Consider the following 16699-nt stretch of genomic DNA (forward strand, 5'->3'; position numbering starts at 1 on the left):
TACAGAGCTTCTCCATCTTTGGCTGCAAAGAATAAAATCAGTCTGATTTCGGTAGTGACCCTCTGGTGATGTCCATGTGTAGAGTCTTCTCTTATGTTGTTGGAAGAGGGTGTTTGCTATGACCAGTGAGTTCTCTTGGCAAAACCCTGTCCGCCTTTGCCCTGCTTCAGTTTGTACTCCAAGGGCAAATTTGCCTGTTAGTCCAGGTGTTTCTTGACTTCCTACTTTTGCATTCCAGTCCCCTATAATGAAAAGGACATCTTTTTTGGGTGTTAGTTCTAGAAGGTCTAGAACTAACAGAACTAGAACTAACAGAACCATTCAACTTCAGCTTCTTCAGCATTACTGGTCAGGGCATAGACTTGGATTACTGTGATATTGAATGGTTTGCCTTGGAAACGAACAGAGATCATCCTGTTGTTTTTGAGATTGCATCCAAGTACTGCATTTCGGACTCTTTTGTTAACTATTAGGGCTACTCCATTTCTTCTATGGGAGTCTTGCCCACGGTAGTAGATATCATGGTTATCTGAGTTACATTCACTCATTTCAGTCCATTTTAATTCATTGATTCCTAAAATGTCAATGTTCACTCTTGCCATCTCCTGTTTGACTACTTCTAATTTACCTTGATTCATGGACCTAACATTCCAGGTTCCTATGCAACACTGCTCTTTACAGCATCAGACTTTATTTCCATCACCAGTCACATCCTCAGCTGGGTGTTGTTTTGGCTTTGGCTTCGTCATTTCATTCTTTCTCGAGTTATTTCTCCACTGATCTCCAGTAGCCTATTGGATACCTACCGATCTGGGGAGTTCATCTTTCAGTGTCTTATCTTTTTGCCTTTTCATACTGTTCATGTGGTTCTCAAGGCAAGAATACTGAAGTGGTTTGCCATTCCCTTCTCCAGTGGACCACTTTTTGTCAGAACTCTCCACTATGACCCATCCATCTTGGTTGGCCCTACATGGCATGGCTCATAGTTTCATTGAGTTAGACAAGGCTGTAGTCCATGTGATCAGTTTGGTTAATTTTCTGTGATTGTGGTTTTCATTCTTTCTGCTCTCTGATGGAGAAGGATGGAAGCTTCCTGATGGGAGAGACTGAAGGGGAAACTGGTCTTATTGTGATGCGAGGCTGTGCTCAGTAAATCTTTAATCCAATTTCTATTGATGGGCGGGGCTGTGTTACCTCCCTGAGGCCAAACTATGGTGGAGGTAATAAAGATAATGATAATGAAGGCAAATCTCCTTCAAAAGATCTGGTGGAGGCTCTACTGCACTCCCCGCCCCCGCCCCTGCAGTAGACCACCGCCAGCCCATCCCTCTGCTGGTGACTCCTGGACACTCAGGGCAAGTCTGAGTCAGTCTCTTGTGGGGTCACTGCTCCTTTCTCCTGGGTCCTGGTGCACACAAGGTTTTGTTTGTGCCCTCCTAGAGTCTTTATCCCAGTCTTGTGTAAGTTCTGGCAACTCTATGGTGGGGTTAATGGCGATCTCTTCCAAGAGGGCTTATGCAATACCCAGGCTGCACCCAGAGCTCCTGCCCCTGCGGCAGGCCACTGCTGACCTGTACCCCTGCAGGAGACACTCAAACACTCAAAGACAGGCTCAGTCTCTGTGGGGTCTCCTGGTATGCACAGAGGTTTTATTTGAGCCCTCAGAGCATATCTGGTGTGTATGGGGTTTGATTCTAAATGTGATTTCGCCCCTCCTACCATCTTGCTGGGGCTTCGCCTTTGCCCTTGGATGTGGGGTATCTTCTTTTGGTGGGATCTTACATTCTGCTGTTGATGGTTGTTCAGCAGCGAGTTATAATTTTGGAGTTCTCGCAGGAGAAGATGAGTGCACGTCCTTCTACTCCACCATCTTTTTTTTCCTTTTTTTCCATGTTATAATTTTAACTTATGATAAGTATTATAGATACAGATCACATAAACGAAAGCTCTTTGGGTTCTTAATAATTTTAAGATTGTGAAGCAGTGTTGAGACCAAAAAGTTTGAGAACTATTGGCTTAAAACATGCTTATAACTTTTATGCTAATTTGATTATAGGGAATTGATCCATTTTCCTTAGATGCTCTTGCAAAACATGGCATTTTAGCTCTTCGTAGAGCAAAAAGAAGAAACATGGAAAGGTAAGCTTGCTGATAATTATGTATCTTAAGTTTTTTTATAGATTAAATTGAAACTATCCTGTGTGTTCTTTTAGCTTTTATGTCAATGTTGTTGAACAAAAAGTAACATTCAGTTCAGTTCAGTTGCCTCTGACTCTTTTTGATCCCATGGACTGCAGCATGCCAGGCCTCCCTGTCCATCACCAACTCCTGGAGTTTACCCAAACTCATGTCCATTGAGTCGGTGATGCCATCCAACCATCAAATAGTAGCATACACATTTCAAATTTTGTTCATAGTTTCAGTAAATAATGGAAGTGTTAAAAATCAAGATTGTTAATACATCTCAACTTTTTCTCATGAGATCCTCAGAACGTTTTCATCTTCTTAAAACAGATTTGAAAATAATACAATATAATGACAGTGCAGTCTTCTGTGTTAGATTGTCTTTTTCACTTTTAACAAATTAGTCTGTATACTTTTCATAACCAAAGCTGTGATGTCATATATGTAATTTCAGACTCTCTCTTGCTTGTGGTGGAGTGGCTGTGAATTCTGTTGAAGACCTCAGTGTAGATTGCTTGGGACATGCTGGTCTTGTATATGAGTACACATTAGTGAGTATTTCTGTGGGCAGTGGTTATAATGTGAACAGCAAACTTTAAAAAAAAAAACTTTTAAATTCACATTTTATGTTATGAGAATCCACAGGATACATCTTGCAGTTTATCTTTCTAAATGTTTGTTAATAGTTCAAATATAACTTAACTGTTTCAGCACATATTTGGTCAATGCTCTGTGATGTGCTCAGTTGCTTCAGTTGTATTCGACTCTTTGTGACCCTGTGGACCTCAGCCCGCCAGGCTCCAATGTCCATGGGATTTTCCAGGAATACTGGAGTGGGTTGCCATGCCTTCCTCCAGGGGATCGTCCCAACTCAGGGATGGGACCCATGTTTCCTGTGACTCTTGCATCGCAGGCAGATTCTTTACCTGCTAAGCTATCAGGGAAGTCCACATTTAGTTATACTTGACAAGAAAAATTCATGTAAAGTTTGGATTCTGATAGTATCAGCTAGGTCTTGATTTCATAATGGCTTTATGTATTAAAGTTATATCTCCTTGTATTACCTTTTAGGGTGAGGAAAAGTACACTTTTATTGAGGACTGCATTAACCCTCGCTCTGTCACCTTGTTGGTTAAGGGACCAAATAAGCATACTCTCACACAAATCAAGGATGCTGTAAGGGATGGACTTCGTGCCATCAAAAATGCCATTGAAGATGGTAAGCTCTTTTTTGTAATAGATACAAAATTCGCATATTTTTAAAGTAGTAATAATCTATTATGGGATGCATAGTATTTTAAAAGATATGAATGATTCAGTTCAGTTCAGTTCAGTCACTCAGTCGTGTCCGACTCTTTGCGACCCCATGAATTGCAGCACGCCAGGCCTCCCTGTCCATCATCAGCTCCCAGAGTTCACTCAGACTCACGTCCATTGAGTCAGTGATGCCATCCAGCCATCTCATCCTCTGTTGTCCCCTTCTCCTCCTGCCCCCAATCCCTCCCAGAATCAGAGTCTTTTCCAATGAGTCAACTCTTTCACATGAGGTGGCCAAAGTACTGGAGTTTCAGCTTTAGCATCATTCCTTCCAAAGAACACCCAGGGCTGATCTCCTTCAGAATGGACTGGTTGGATCTCCTTGCAGTCCAAGAGACTCCCAAGAGTCTTCTCCAACACCACAGTTCAAAAGCATCAGTTCTTCGGTGCTCAGCTTTCTTCACAGTCCAACTCTCACATCCATACATGACCACTGGAAAAACCATAGCCTTGACTAGACGGATGTTTGTTGGCAAAGTAATGTCTCTGCTTTTGAATTCTCTTATTTCACTTCAGACTGTTTATAGTGAAGTTTTCTCCTTCAGGATAGTCTTTTCTATAGTTCATTTAATTTAAAAAAAATTTTTGACTGTGCTGGGTCTTTGGTTGTAGCGAGCAGGGGCTACTCTTCCCTGCGGTGCACGGGGCTTCTCGTGTGTTGGCCTCTCCTGTTGTGGAACACAGGCTGCAGGCGCACAGGTTCAGTAGTTGTGGCACATGGACCCTGGAGCTTGCAGCTCCAGTAGTTGTGGCTCCGCAGTTGCGGCTCCCAGGCTCTAGAGCACGGACTCAGTGGCGTATGGGTTTAGTTGCTTCGGAGCATGTGGAATCTTTCCGGGCCAGGGTTGGAACCCATGTCCCCTGCAATGGCAGGCAGATCTTATCCACTGGACCACCAGGGACGTACTGAAATATTCTTAATAGTATGCTGCCTTTTCAATTAACTTCTATTTATTAAGTGAAAGAACTGATTTAATATTGTAGTATCACTTTTTATTTTTAGAAATTTATTTTTAAAACTATAAAAATGCTTTTACAGCTTAGGACCCATTCCATTTCCTCAGTGCAGTATAATTTTAAGAAAGATTAGGAAAGAATATTTATTGATAATTTATTACCAGCTTCCTTCTAAAAAGAGTTAGGGTTAGATTTTCAATAACATACTGTGTGAGAATAGTAAACACATCATGAAAAAATGCTCAACATCATTATTCATTAGGGAAATGAAAATCAAGACCACCAAGAGATACGGTTTCATGGTGATTAGGATGGCAGTAATCAAAAACCTGGACAATAATGAACATTGATGAAAATGTGGAGAAATTGGAACCTTTATACGTTGCTGGTGGAAACTGTTGGAAAACAGGCAGTTCCTCAAAGATTAAATGTAGAGTTACACTATGACCAGCACATCAGCTCTTAGATGTGCATACAAGTGAGGTAAAAATGTATGTGCACACCAAAAATACACATGAATGTTTACAGTAGCCAGCCAGTGGAAAAATCCAAATATCCATTAGTTGATGAATAGATAAATAAAATGTGGTATGTCTGTACAATGGAGTATTATAAAGGAATAAATACTGATATATGCTACAATATTGATGACCTTGAAAACATTCTATAATGTAAAAGAATCTAGGCACAAAAGTCTGTGTGTTATATGATTCCAGAAAAGGCAAAGCCATAAAAATAGATTAGCAGTTGTGATTGTCAGGGGCTGGGGGAAGAGGAAATAGGGAATGATTGCTAGTGGGTACAGGGTATTTTTAGGAAAGTATTTTGGGATTAGAATGGTGATGGCTGCACACTCATGTGAATATACTGGAAACTACTGGGAAGTACACTTTTTTTTTTGGCTGCATAGCACGGAATCTGGGATTCCCTAACCAGGGATTGGGCCCACGCCCCCTGTGGCGGAAGTGTAGAGTCTTAACCACTGCACCAGTGTAAAGGGCTGCATTTTATGGTGTGTGAATTCTATCTCAAAAAATAGAGTAACTCTGTAAACAACACATCAGATTTGTCTGATAAGCAAAAACGTAAATGTGAAATAATGGTGAAACAGAAGCTGAGATGGAAAATTAAAACCTAGGAAAATAGAATATGGATATAGCAAACATAATAGTCACTATAATATTTAATCTGCCAGAACATAGAGATACAATCAGATATATAGTTTTCATTATTGAAAAGGAGAAATCACAGCAGTTCCTAAATTGAAAAAATATGGGAGTTGGTATGAGAGCCTACTTCTTATAGTCACTTTTGATGAAAGCTAGTAGTAGTATTTGGAGAAGGCAATGGCCCCCCACTCCAGTACTCTTGCCTGGAAAATCGCATGGATGGAGGAGCCTGATAGGCTGCAGTCCACGGGGCCGCTAAGAGTCGGACACGACTGAGCGACTTCACTTTCACTTTTCACTTTCATGCACTGGAGAAGGAAATGGCAACCCACTCCAGTGTTCTTGCCTGGAGAATCCCAGGGATGGGGGAGCCTGGTGGGCTGCCATCTATGGGGTCACACAGAGTCGGACACGACTGAGGTGACTTAGCAGCAGTAGCAGCAGCAGTAGTATTTTTTAAAGAAGATAAACATATGATTCAGCATGAAGGCTTTGGTAGTTCAACCTGGTTCTTAGGCTTTAGAATACAAAGAAAAATGGACTATTTAAAAAAATCACTTCAACTTCTTAGTTTTTTAAGAAATAATTTATCTAGGTAATTGACATATTATGAACTACACATGTTTAAAGTATACAGCCATGAAACAGTCCCCTCAGTCAAGACAATGAATATATTTATCACCCCGAAAAGTTACCTCATTGCCCCTTGGTCATCCTTCCTTCCTCCTCTCCCTGTGTCACCCTGCCCGTAGGCAACCTCCTGGGTGCAACAGGAAGTCAGCTTTCTGTTGCTATAGATTAGTTTGCATTTTTTAGAATCTTGTATGAGTGGAATAATACACAATGTATTCTTTTGTTTTTTTTTGCTTGGCTTCTTTTACTCAACATAATTATTGTAAATTAATTAATATTATTATGTTGATCAGAGTTCATTCATTTTATTGCTAGATAGTATTCCATTATATGAATATACTACAGTTTATTTCATCAGATTCACCTATTGATGAACATTTGGTTGTTTACAGTTCTTGGCTATAGCAAATAAAGTTGTTATGAACATTTGTATACAAGTCTTTGTATGGACATATGCTTTCATTTGCCCTGAGTAAATAGCTAGGAAAGCAACGCTATGTTTAACTTTTTAGAAATTGCTCAACTGTTTTGTCATGTACTGTTTTACATTCCTATTGGTTGTTCTGCATCCTTACCAACAGTGCTGGGTATGGTCAGTCATGTTAACTTTAGCCATTCTAAAATTTAAAAAACCAAACTGTAATTGTAATTTGCATTTTCTTAATGATCATTGATGTTAAGCATCTTTTCATGTGCTTACTTGCTATCCATATCTTTGGTGAAGTTTCTGTTCAAATCTTTTGCCCTTTTAAAAATTGGGTTGTTTGTTTTCTTATTGTTGAGCTTGAGAGTTCTTTGTATATTCTGGATACAAATACCTTTTCAGATATATGATCTGTAAATATTTTCTGCTACTCTATAGTTTGTTCTGTTATTCTCTGAACAGTGTATTTCAAAGAAGAAATCTTAATTTTGATGATGTATAATTTATCAATTTTTCTTTCATGGAATATGCTTTTGGGTGATATCTAAAAAATCTTTATCTACCCAAGGTCACAAAATTTTTCTTTTATAACTGTCAGTCTTAGGTTTGTGCAGTCTCTACCACCATCTATCACAGAACATCTTTCATCTTGCAAAACTGAAACTCTGTACCCATGAAGCAGTAACTTTCCATTCTCTTCTCTCCCAAGCTCCTGAAGACTACCATTCTACATTCTGTCCTTATGAATCTGACTGTTCTATGTACTTCATATGAATGGAATCATACAGTATCTGTCCTCTTGTCAATGGCTACTTGGCTGAGTATAATGTCTTCAGGGCTCATCCATGTTATATTAATAGCATGTTTCAAAATTTCCTTCCTTTTAAGGCTGAATAATATTCCATTGTAGATATATACCACATTTTATTTATCCATTCTTTGTTTTTTTCTTGGCCACAGCTTGTGGCTTGAGGGATCTTAGTTCCCCAACAGGGATTGAACCTGTGACCGAAGTCCTAACCACTGGACTGCCAGGGAATTCCCTATCCCCTCATCTGCATTGGCAGGCAGGCTCTTCACCACTGAGCCACCAGGAAAGCCCTGGAGTTTTCTTCATGGGAAGATTTTAACCACAAATTCAGTCTCTTTTATAGATACAGGACTATTCAGGTTGTCTGTTTTTCTTGAGTGAGCTTTAGTACTTTGTGTCTTTCAAGAAATCTGTCCACTTCATCTAAGTTAAGATCATACTGCCATGAACTAAATCTGATTTGCTGCCCATTTTTGGTAGGTAAAGTTATATTGGAATATAGATGCCCCTGCTTGTTTATGTATTGTCTGTGACTTTGTGGTACGCCAGCAGAATCGAATAGTTGCAGAAGAGATGGCATGGCCTACAGAGCCTAAAATATTACCTGGCCTTTTGCAGAAAGTTTGCTAACCCCTGATCTTTGTTTTCAAATTTACTGGCATTAAGTTGTTTGTAATATTACTTTATTATCCCTTTAATATCTATAGAATCTGTAGTGATAGATTTCTACACTGTTCTTATTTCATTTCATGGATCATTTTTATTTCATTGATTTCCACTTTGGTCTTTACTATTTTCCTTCTTCTGCTTACATTAGTTTTCATTTGTTCTTCATTGGTTTGAGACCTTTGTGCTTTTCTAATATGGGTCTTTAGTGATGTAAATTTCTCTTCAGTTACTGCTTTAGTAACTTCCCACACATATTGGTATGTTGTGTTTTTATAGGAGAATGGGATCTGGGAAGTTTTCAAAGCTACTGGTAATGTTCTGTTTCTTAAACTGGGTGGTAGGTACATGGGTACATTTATTTGTTTATTCTTTATATCTTATGCATGTAAATACTCTTTTGTGTTTATTCAGTATTTAACAAGGAGCTTTTAGAAGTGTGAATGGGAGGTGAGGCTGTAATTACCTTGTGGGTAGATAATTCTCTTGAGCAGTTATGTTGTACAATGAAGCAGAGAAAGGGGGTTGTAATTAAAGAATGATGTAGGATAAAAGGAGAGATTCTCTTTGTGTTGTTTATTTTAAACATGGATGATTCCAAAGCAAGTTTACTAATTCAAAGAAGAGTAAATAAACTTTATAAAACCATACCAGCAGGTGTAAGAGTTATATCCTCAACTGAAAATTGATGTGTTTAACCAGAACTTTTGCCTTAGAATAATAACACCTAATTTTTTTCTCAAACAGTTTGGGTCTGCTTATACAAGGAAGCAAATACTTCCTTGAGTTCTGAGAATTTCATACCAAAAACTATGGCCAGTTTATGTTGGCCTAGCATTTTTTTTCAAATCAAATGCTGTTATTAGTTGTCTGCAACAGTAAATTTTAAGTAACTACATTTTAAGTGTAGTCATAAAGGAGAAGGATGAAGGTATGTCTGTTATTATAAACAATGAAATAAGCTGTTTGTAGCCAGCTGTTACCTGTTTAGTCCAGTCACTCAGTCATGTCCAACTCTTTGCGACCCCATGGACTGCAGCACGCCACGACTCCTGGAGTTTATTCAGACTCACATCCATTGAGTCGGTGATGCCATCTAACCATCTCATCCTCTGTCGTCCCCTTCTCCTCCTGCCTTCAATCTTTTCCAGCATCAGGGTCTTTTCAAATGAGTCAGTTCTTTGAATCAGGTGGCCAGAGTAGTGGAGCTTCAGCTTCAGCATCAGTCCTTCCAATGAATATTCAGGACTGACTTCCTTTAGGATTGACTGACTGAATCTCCTTGCAGTCCCAGGGACTCTCAAGAGTCTTCTCCAATACCATAGTTCAAAAGCATCAAGTCTTTGGCCCTCAGTTTTCTTTATAGTCCAACTCTCACATCCATACTTGACTAATGGAAAAACCATAGCTTTGACTAGATGGATGTTTGTTGGCAAAGTAATGTCTCTGCTTTTTAATATGCTGTCTAGGTTGGTCATAACTTTCCTTCCAAGGAGTAAGTGTCTTTTAATTTCATGGCTGCAGTCATTATCTGCAGTGATTTTGGAGCCCAAGAAAATAAAGTCAGCCACTGTTTCCACTGTTTCCCCATCTATTTGCCATGAAGTGATGGGACCAGATGCCATGATCTTCGTTTTCTGAATGTTGAGTTTTAAGCCAGCTTTTTCACTCTCCTCTTTCACTTTCATCAAGAGGCTCTTTAGTTCTTCATCACTTTCTGCCACAAGAGTGGTGTCATCTGCCTATCTGAGGTTACTGATATTTCTCCTAGCAGTCTTGATTCCAGCTTCTGCTTCATCCAGCCTGGCATTTCTCATGGTGTACTCTGCATATAAGTTAAATAAGCAAGGTGACGATATACAACCTTGATGTACTCCTTTCCCAATTTGGAACCAGTCTGTTGTTCCAATGTCCAGTTCTAACTGTTGCTTCCTGGCCTGCATACAGATTTCTCAGGAGTCAGGTCAAGCGGTCTGGTATTCCAGTCTCTTTCAGAATTTTCCACAGTTTGTTGTGATCCACACAGTCAAAGGCTTTGGCATAGCACATCTGTACTGTGCTTAATTATTTAATGATGTATAACTTTAGGATGTTTCATAAGACATCTGAGTAATCACTGAGCTGTGTGACTTATTTTATTGCTCTCTGTATTTAAATACATTTTAGATGCAGGCAAGATAACAGAACATGAATATCTAGTTGCATTTTCCTCTGTTTCTTCTGTGTGGTATGTCTTGCCAATCATTTTTTCCCCCCAATAGGTTGTGTTGTTCCAGGAGCAGGTGCTGTTGAAGTGGCAATAGCTGAAGCTCTAGTTACATACAAGCACACGATACAAGGAAGAGCTCGTCTTGGAGTCCAAGCTTTTGCTGATGCTTTACTCATTATCCCTAAGGTACAACTATCCTAATGGCCAAAGAACAATTGGTTGAACATAAGATGTCTAATTAAATTGCCAATATTAGGTATCACAGTAGAGTAGGAAGACAGTTGTTTACTTTTATTTCCCCACATAGTTTTAGCTGAAGCAGGGAAGTTTTTAGTATAACAGCTCTGAATACTTGTAGGAGTTTCATGAAATGGCCAAATTACTACTTTGCTTCCATCTCTGAGCTCCAAAATTTGAAGTTAACTCCAAAAATTTCTTTCAAAAATACTTCATGATTAATCATAATGAAGAAGTTTAGAATGTAAAATTTAACTAGATTTTGAGTAGATCTTTATTTTTTTGGTGGTATCCAAAGTACGAGCCCTTTAAATTATGGGACGTGAGAACTTTTGGCTGTTTAGCACTTCCAAATACAGTACTAGAAAAGGAGAGAAACCAGTTTTTTTTTTTTCCTGTGTCAACGGAAGGATAGAGAACTACCTTTTTTTCCCCCTTTCCCTTAATCTGTTTGTGAACCACTTGGAAACACAGAAAACTATTTCAAATATACTATTACCATGACTTAAAACATCTTACTAAAATACTAGCAAAATCTCTTTGATAACTGCTTTAAAATTACTCATAATTTGTTGAATTTTTGTGAATTAGATATCCATAGTTTTCTTTCTCTGAAGAGGCAGTCAGTAGTAGTTGCTACACATTGGTAAATTTGAGTACACACTGAGTGGTACCTTTCTACTCACCTGCTGTTGGTTTAGGACCACTTGGAAATGAACTTGGCTTGCAGTGCAGGTGTCTCCATCTCTCTTGCTATAAGTCATGACTCCTCATGTGAACAAAGGGCACAGATATGTTACAAATAAGCAGATTTCCTTTAGAAAATGCTCAGGAAAAACCAGAAACCATGTGGCTAGAGGGACCAAGCAAACAACAATACCTTTCTACTTCTTTCCATTAAGAAAAATCTTTTGCAAGGAGTTGTTATGGAGATGGACTCCTTCAAGGGCGCTTGTCTAATACTGGGAAATGAATTGTCCGAGGAGACACATGTACTGACAAAGCAAAAGACTATCTTGGGAAGGAGTGATCAAGCAGAAAGCAGAGTATGGGAACCCAGGAGAACTGCTCTTCCTCTTGACAGTCTCAGGTCTCTGGTGCCGGGGTTAGTTTCCAGGTTGTCTGCGGCCAGTCATCTTGCTTGTGCTCCTATTTGGTCCAGCCCAGGGCCCTTTCCTGGTGGGCGTGCACATGTCTCAGTCAAGATGGATTCTAGCCCGAGAGTTTCTGGGAGATTGTCAGGACATATGGTGGGCTGGTGTGGTCCCTGTTTTTAGCCCCTCCCAGAGTCTTCTGATTGGTCTTGGAGGCACCTTGTCAGTTGCCTGTTCTCTGTCAGGACGTCCTTTTGTGAAACAACTTATGCGAGTGGTTATTTTTATGCCTGGCCAGGGTGGGTGGTTTAGTCCTTAACAGAGGGAAATTAATTTAGCAGGCTGGGGTTGGGGAAACTCTAATGTCTTCAGAATTTAGTGTGATATACATAGGGGAAATGTTGAAGTGAATATAATAATTACTAGGTACACAAAATAATTAAATTTACATTAAGAATGAAATTCTTCAAAAGATGATGATTACTACATTATGGGTGTGTTTTCACAAGACTGGAAAGCAGTGCCTTATTTTTATCTGATATTCTAATATATATGAAGACATTCTATTCCAAATATTTATTATTATTTTTATTCGTATAGGTTCTTGCTCAGAATTCTGGTTATGACCTGCAGGAAACACTAGTAAAAGTTCAGGCTGAGCATTCAAATTCAAAACAACCTGTTGGCATAGATCTGAACACAGGTAAGACAGTGAGGAAAACTTAGCTGCTTCATAAAAAAGAGGTTATGCTACAGTGACCCAGAATTTATAGTAAGGGGGGATGTGGAGGTGGATGACTTTTGTATATTTTTAAAAAATTATATCTATTTATTTATCTTTGGCTGTACTGGGTCTTCATTGCTGCGAGGGCTTTTTTTTCCTTATAGTTGTGAAGACCAGGGGCTGCTCGCTTCTGGCGGTGCCTGGTCTTCTTATTGTCGTGGCTTCTCTTGTTGCAGAGCACAGGCCCTGGGGCTTTCAGTCTTCAGTAGTTGCAACACATGGGCTCAGTAGTTGCGGCTTCTAGGCTTGAGACCACAGACTCAATAGTTACGGCTCACAAGCTTAGCTGCTCTGAGGCATGTGGAATCTTCCCGGATGCAGGGAACCCAGGTCTCCTGCAATGGCAGGCAGATTATTGACCACTGAGCCACCAGGGAAGCCCTGACTTTTGTATTTAAAGAATGGGTGCCTTTAGTTTACTTTTGAACTTCTTAAAAGCAGATATTCATTTATTTAAGCAATAGTTATTGAGTGCTTGTTATTTGACCAGGGATTCACACAGAACGAAATAGACAAAAGTCCCTGCCCTTGTGAGCTTATGTTGCAGCAGGAAAAGATAGGCAGTAAATGATAACCTTAATAAGTAAGTACCTTTAACATTTTTAAAGGCAATAAATTATATGATAAAAATAAAGGAGCAGTATAAGGATGATTGTGGATGCTAGAACAAGACCATGGGGAGGGTGTTTTAATTTAAAGAGAGTGATCAGAGTAGCCTCAGTGAGAATGCCTATTGAACAAAGTCAAAGAAAATTAGGAAATTAGCTACGTGGGAACTAGGGAAAGAATGTCCTAGGCAGAGGGAATAGCTGGCGGGAAAGCCAGTGTCTGGTGTTTTTTGAGGAGGAGACGGGAGATGAGAGAGGTGATAGAAGGTCAGATCACAGGAGGATGTGTGGACCAGTGTGCGGAGTCTGACTTTCTGTGGTGGAACAGGGAGCAGTTTTGAGCAGAGGTGTGACATGGTGTGAATGTATTTAAAAGGATCACTCTTGCTATTCTGTGGTGAAGAGTCAACTGAACAACTGAAAGGAATTGCCATTGGCATTGGCTGCTTTGGAGAAGACTGTGTAGAGCAGGCTGTGGCTAGAGGTGAGCATTGAGTTCCGACAAGGCTAAGTTTGAGGTATCTGTTGACTTTAAAATAGACAGTTGGATGTACAAGTTTGACGCTCAGGAAGGTGGCCCAGATAGGAGAAAACTTGGGAGTCGTCAGAGTGTGTGTGTGTATTTAACATTAGATCTTTTGTTTAATTTGGGTCTTGTTGCACCACGTGAGATCTTTCATTGAGGCACTCGGTCTTAGTTGCTCCGTGCCATGTGGGATCTTAGTTCTGTGACCAGGGATCAGATCCCTGCCACCTGCAAGGCAGATTCCTATCCACTGGACCACCAGGGAAGTCCCAGAGTGTATGTGTTTTAAATCCAGTAGATTGGATGAGATCACCTAGGGAGTGAGTATAGAGAGAGAAGAGAAGAATCTAGGACTGAGCCTTTGGGTACTCCAACATTAAGAGCTCAGGAGGAAGAGGAAGAACCAGCAAAACAGACAGTAAAGGAGCCACTAGTGCAGAGGAGAAAAACCAGGCAAGTGTGCTATCCTGAAAGGCAAGTGAAGAAAGAGCAGTGAGGAGGCTGCAGTCAGCTGTGCTAAGTGCTGCTGATAGATGAGGCCTGAGACTCGACCTTTGGATTCGACACCATGGAGGCCATTGGTGACCTTGACAGTAGTAGTTTTGGTGGTATATGAGATATTAGAATATATAGTCAATATTAACAGAATATGTCAAGACTGTAGTATTGAAATTGTTTTTGCTTTGCAGGTGAGCCAATGGTAGCAGCAGATGCAGGAGTGTGGGATAATTATTGCGTGAAAAAACAACTTCTTCACTCTTGGTAAGTTAATAAGAAGAGAAAGACTTTTAGGGACATAATTGTTAATATTAAGATTTTTCTATTATTTTTGCCACGCTACAGTGGAAAGTGGTGAAAAGGCATGGTATCCAGTTATTAAAACTGGCTTCTGTCATTTTCCAGTCCCTTTTACATTTAAGTCTAACTGTGTCAGTTATAGGAAATGTTAATATTACTGTTTATTTGAGAGAGAAAGGAAGGAAGTTTACTGAAATAGTACCACATGCATAGTGGGAAAAAAATCAAATGATGTGCTAAAAATGAGCTCAGTTTTGCTGGAATATAAAATTAGGCTTCTACTTTATCAACAAAGAAGATGGAATTTTAATACAAGAGTCTTTATTTATAATGTCTTTGTCTTATCTCACACCAACATCATTGCGGAACAAAGTGCCTTTAGTAGCTGGAGATTTCTGGGGGGAAAGGTAAGAGTGGGTTGGTGAGCTTTACTCACCCTGTCGTCTTTTCCCTCAGCACTGTGATTGCCACCAACATTCTCCTGGTTGACGAAATTATGCGAGCTGGTATGTCTTCTCTCAAAGGGTGACTGAGTTCAAAATCAACTCTTCTAGAAGCTGAGACTTAACACATCTTACATCCAATTCCCATTATGGAGCCTGAGCCATTCTTAATTTTTACACAATAAATGCAGTTTATATTTGTTGGTCTTAGAAGTCTCAAAAGTATTTCATCAAGGTATAAAGAACATAAATATTTTCATAGGAAAGAAATATTGACGAAAATAGTTTTCCCTTAGAAGTTCTAACTCCTACTCTTTATTGTATGTATGATATTTTGATATAACAAGAAAAACATATTTGGTCTTTCTTTATCCCTAGTTCCTGGCACAAGATCTGCTAAAACCTTTGTAATTTCCTGAGTAATGGGGATGATAGGAACATTTTTTATTATAATATTTAGTCTTGGTCCCTGGTTCCTAAGATCTAAGACCCTTGAAATTTCTGGAATTCATGAGTGCTTTTTGTGTGCTAATGAGGTGAGTCTTGATGGGACTCTAGATGGCTTCAGGTTGGGGGCTGGTTACCAGAAGAACCAGCCATGTGATCAGAGGGTTAGGACTTTAAGCCTCATTACCCTGAGAGGGAAGGGAAAGGGGCTAGAGATTGAGTTACTAATCAATTATACCTACATGATGAAGGTTTTATAGACTAATCCCTAAACTGTGGGGTTTGGAGAGCCTCATAAAGAGCTTTTGGAGAGGTTGGTGAAAATATCCATGTGCTGGAAGGGTGGTGCACACCAACTCTGTGAAGACCAAGCTGCTGTACTCAGGACGTTTACGGACCATGTCATATATACCTCTGCATCTGGCTGTTTATATTCTTTATAATATCCTTTATAATAAACTGGTAAGTGTAAGCAGGTGTTTCCCCGAGTTTTGTGAGCCGCCATAGCAAATTATCAACCCTGAGATGGAGGGGATTATGGGAACAGAAGTTGGACAGAGGTGTGAGTAACATGTGGACCCACTGCTTGTTGATTGGTGTCTGAGGTAGGGGGTGATATTGTGGAACTGAGCCCTTAACCTGTGGAATGTCTGCCAAGTCTTGGTAGTTAGTGTCAGAATTGAATTGTAGGATACTCAGTTGTGTCTGGAGAGCTAGAGAATTAGTTGGTGTGGGAAAACCCCCACACATCTGGTTTCAAATGTGAGTAGAGGAAACAATTTTCCTTTAATATGCTATTGCAGTTGCCATAAAATATAATCTATTCTGATTCCTGTACCTTTTGAGCAACTTTTAATGAAGAAAATATGGAGCACAGGTTTTAGAGCACTCAAGTCAATTTCCAATTTGTCAGAGAGTCTCAGAGAAAAATGTTTTTTCTCTCAAAATTCCTCCAGTAACTTCCTGCTGCCACTCTTTCTGCTGATAAATATGACATCACTTTGTGAGTATAGCTTTGCTTTACTGATCCCTGAAAGTTTATTCTAAGTATAGTTTTATTAGATTTTACCTTGTTCTTTGGTGTGTATGACCAGCAACTTACACCACTGTTCTATTAATAGCTCTGGTAGCTCTCTGACTGGATGATTAGATAGAACAAGTCTCATCTGGAAAGATTGGGATTGTTGGCACCAATGCTGGGAAATTTTTTCTTGGCTTTGAATATAGCTATTCTGTATCAGTATTATTGCAATCTCTTTCTTATTCAAAATACTAGAATTAATATATCGTAGTTTTTATTATTTTGGTTAATGTCTATCCATGGATGCAAGTTGATGAGATTAAAATATGGCAGGTGCATTAATGGAACTTTGGCCTATTAGTGCATGTAGG

At 39.5% G+C, this 16699-nt stretch overlaps 1 protein-coding gene across 8 annotated transcripts in view; it reads left to right on the plus strand.

Annotated features, from left to right (window-relative positions):
• CCT6B (chaperonin containing TCP1 subunit 6B) overlaps positions 1–15063 on the plus strand; it is a 35958-nt gene extending 20895 nt beyond the window's left edge. For 3 of the 8 annotated variants that reach the window (XM_010815775.4, XM_005220022.5, XM_005220024.5), the window contains 7 exons: positions 2057–2139; positions 2639–2735; positions 3256–3403; positions 10423–10556; positions 12302–12404; positions 14309–14381; positions 14874–15060. In XM_010815775.4, coding sequence (XP_010814077.1) covers positions 2057–2139; positions 2639–2735; positions 3256–3403; positions 10423–10556; positions 12302–12404; positions 14309–14381; positions 14874–14946 — 711 coding nt within the window. In that variant the 3' untranslated portion in view covers positions 14947–15060. 8 annotated transcript variants of the gene reach the window in all.
• The last annotated feature ends 1636 nt before the right edge of the window (positions 15064–16699 follow it).

The sequence above is a fragment of the Bos taurus genome, chromosome 19 (assembly GCF_002263795.3).
Source record: "Bos taurus isolate L1 Dominette 01449 registration number 42190680 breed Hereford chromosome 19, ARS-UCD2.0, whole genome shotgun sequence".
NCBI classification, from domain to species: domain Eukaryota; kingdom Metazoa; phylum Chordata; class Mammalia; order Artiodactyla; family Bovidae; genus Bos; species Bos taurus.